At 34.2% G+C, this 3351-nt stretch overlaps 1 protein-coding gene across 1 annotated transcript in view; it reads right to left on the reverse strand.

Moving 5' to 3' along the window:
* The window catches only part of LOC106529441 (polycystic kidney disease protein 1-like 2), a 40075-nt gene that overhangs the window by 35297 nt on the left and 1427 nt on the right, over nt 1-3351 (reverse strand). Inside the window, exons 2-7 of the mRNA XM_014024867.1 lie at nt 2536-2716; nt 2128-2260; nt 1898-2045; nt 1445-1795; nt 1187-1329; nt 803-985 (exon numbers count right to left, since the gene is read on the reverse strand). Of these exons, the coding sequence (XP_013880321.1) occupies nt 803-985; nt 1187-1329; nt 1445-1795; nt 1898-2045; nt 2128-2202 (900 nt within the window). The 5' untranslated portion in view covers nt 2203-2260; nt 2536-2716. The remainder of the gene's footprint in view (nt 1-802; nt 986-1186; nt 1330-1444; nt 1796-1897; nt 2046-2127; nt 2261-2535; nt 2717-3351) is intronic.

The raw sequence follows: 3351 nt of genomic DNA on the forward strand, positions 1-3351 counted from the left end.
TCTCTTATGTAGTCACAAATTTGCGAGTTTTGTTTTTTATTTTTTGATATTCAAACTAAACATTTTCTGACATAATAAAGTCAGAAATTTACAAGAAAGATACTGAAGCTTTTATGAATGGCTAAAGGGCTATTCCTCCTATTTTCACTACCATAATGTTTAATCTGTTCTTGTTTAAAAACTAAAAAATGTAGAGACTTTAAACCTGGACTAGATTATGAATAATCTAGTCCAGGTTTGAAGYGTCCATGTGTTTAATCTTCAGAGTTTTTTTTTTAATCTCTGATAAATTTAAGAGTTGTTTTCTTGTTAACTTCTGACTTTACAATGTCAGGAAATATAGTTTAAATACTGAACATTTTAATCATGGATATTTCTGAGTTTTTCCCTTCAAATTTATAACGTTTCGACATAAGAAAATTYCTTTTTTTCAATTAATCTCAGAAATTCAGTTTTTTTCTTGCAAATTTATGACTTTTGGAGCTCAGATAATTTCCTTTATTTTTCTAAAAAAATTGAAATGTATCCAATAATGGAGTTTTTTGGCAGAGACTTACTCCTTTATATTTTTTTCTTTTTATTTGCAAAATGTCCGTATTTTGATGAAACATGCAAGGAGGCTTTTTAGGACATGCAAACATTTCTGTAAACTATTGACACAGTGAACGTGCAAACTGACACTCTTTCATATTTAAACCTGCTAAACAGCAAAGAGTAAATGTGAGACTAACGCAAAGTTTCTTTGTGATTTTGAGCTGCTGACTAATAAAAGTTGCAGTCCAATGAGTAAGAGGAAGATCACCTTTTGTCGATCTTCTTTACTTAATGTATCTGATTGATCGTTCAGGTTTTGGGCCACATTGTTCAACAGTTCTCCGATTGCTTCTCCGGACAGTAGGCCTTGTTTTTTAAGCTGATCCACAGCACTCACTACAGCCGAGATGTGACCATCCACTGAGTTCGAGTTTGATGTGAAATCCATAACCTAAAAACACAACACAACAACACAAAATAAAATAAAATAAAGTAAAATAAAATATAAAAGTTAAATTAAATTAAATAAAGTAAAATAAAATATAAAAGTTAAATTAAATTAAATAAAGTAAAATAAAATACAACAAAATATTACAAAAACGTAAAGAAAAATATAACTTTTAAAAATACCCCCGTCCTGTTTGTGACAAACCTGTACAGTTAGAGTGGTGCTAACTGTATTTTTTGAACCTTTTGCAGTTGCTTTTATGAGCAGGTTGTGGTCTGAGCTGCTGTCGCCGTGAGGAAGGTACACGGCCTTTATGACACCGTGTTTCCTGCAGAGCAGAGGCTTGCCTGGTAATTTTCAAAATAATAATAATAATAATAATAATAAAAAACAATGTTCAAGAAACACTACACAAACCAAAACTTCAAAAGAAAACATTTCTCAAAACTTGTGTGTACGTACCCTTCGCTCTAAAACAATATAGACATTTGTAACAAGGCGACTTTGTGGAACAAGTTATTGTGAAAGCATCAAAAACAGTCCCGCTGTTTGGTGATAYGGTGCACATGAGGTCTTCAGGTTTCTTGGTGGTCTTTAAAGTGGTTTTAATGGGTGAAGCAGCAGAGGTGGTGCTGCTGGTGGTACCGACGCTGCCAGGCGGAGTGTTGTTGGGACCACCGGTGGTTTTGTCTGTGGTGGGGGAAGGGTGTGTTGGGTGGGGGTTTTCGTTGCTGGGATCTTCAGCTGACCTATCCGATGGTGATGATGATGAAGTTTTTATGATGTAGGTTTTGTAATACAGGTTGCTAGATTCTTTGGGGAAGGAAAACATTTTAAAATAAATACCTCTTCAACCTGTGGTTTTGTTTAATTCAGTAATTTGTTTTTATAAGTTAAGCCAACAGATATACTCACTGGTATAGATTAGCACAACAGTTACATTTTTGTTCTGTTTTTTGGCATTTATGATGTCTTGGTTTTTCACTTTACATTCAGTTTCTTCATTTTTATTATCAATCAGAGGAATTCTCTGTGCAGCTTTGTAGCAATCTTTTGTTGAGCCCTGCAAAGAAATGAACATGCACATTTATAAATCTAATGCAACTTGGTCTCTCCTAATCATACGAGTCAGACTTCAGACTTACGTCCCATTGGTCCTCATTTCTTAGGTCCTCGGTGTACCACTTGATGTTTGAACACACACCTGTGGCACACTTCATCTCAATTTTTGCATCATTGTTTTCTGTGCCCGGGTCACAGCCATCAGTGCACGTGAGACTGTAAAATGAGACGTAAAAGATTATTAAAATCATTTAAATGAGAATTGTTGGACTCTAATCACAAGGCTACAAAACAAAATGCTACTTTAAAAAAAACTTTAAAAAATATGAAGCACTAATCACAAGTGTTCAGTCATGTTTTGTTAAAAATATATATATTTCACTTAGCTTTAAAAAAGTAATTTGTATATATTTCCCTTTTCAGACCTTTTGACAGAACTACAGGGAGAAAACAGAACGTGTGCAATCTTCCGTTTTAAAAACATTACTTACCTTACTTCATTTGTTGTGTCTAACTGTGGGGTGAGGGTCACACATATGGATTGTGTACCGATGTMCGTTTTGTCTAACTTCACTGACACCTGATACTTCTCAAAGTGAAATGGATCTGGCAGGCAGTYTGTTTGAATGGTATACACTAAGTCTGATGGTATTTTGTTGCAGGAACAGCCAGCTGTGAGACAAAACAGAGTCAGTGTGTGTACAGTATACAAAAAATGTCTAGGGCGGACAGTCTTATTGTCAAACAAAAGGAAGTTCAGTTGTGTATTCAAACAGCAGCAGGTCACAAAACATCTCAGGTGCCAAAACAAAAAAGTAAATCAATTTATTTCATCATAATTCTACTGCAATACAGGATAAATATATTATATACAAAATGCCAATTAGTATAAAAGCTGAGTATGAGGAAATCCACAGATTGTGAATGAATGAATGAATCAATCAATACATATTAGGGCTGTACCAAATCGTTCAGTACTGTACTTTAGGTTCAATACATTATGTATGGAACATTACAGTTTTTTAATTTATTTTATCAACTTCGTCTTGTGAAGGTGCTCTGTGTGATCAGTGGAGCTGTGTTCGACTACTCCACCTAGGCTGCATTGTGGAGCACAGAGCCACTGAGAAACCTGCTGTTTCTGCAAGATTTAATTTAAGAACTGTACTTTTCAGGTTAAACAAATGGTTAATTTGAATAAATTACAAGTTAAGGAGAGGGACATTTCCCTTTTTGTTTTAAAAAATATTGAACTGTGAGACTAAAGTATCAAACTGAAAGGTGAATTTTCTCTCTCTCTATATATA

This window comes from Austrofundulus limnaeus, unplaced genomic scaffold (genome assembly GCF_001266775.1).
Source record: "Austrofundulus limnaeus strain Quisiro unplaced genomic scaffold, Austrofundulus_limnaeus-1.0 Scaffold443, whole genome shotgun sequence".
In the NCBI taxonomy this organism is placed as follows: Eukaryota; Metazoa; Chordata; class Actinopteri; order Cyprinodontiformes; family Rivulidae; genus Austrofundulus; species Austrofundulus limnaeus.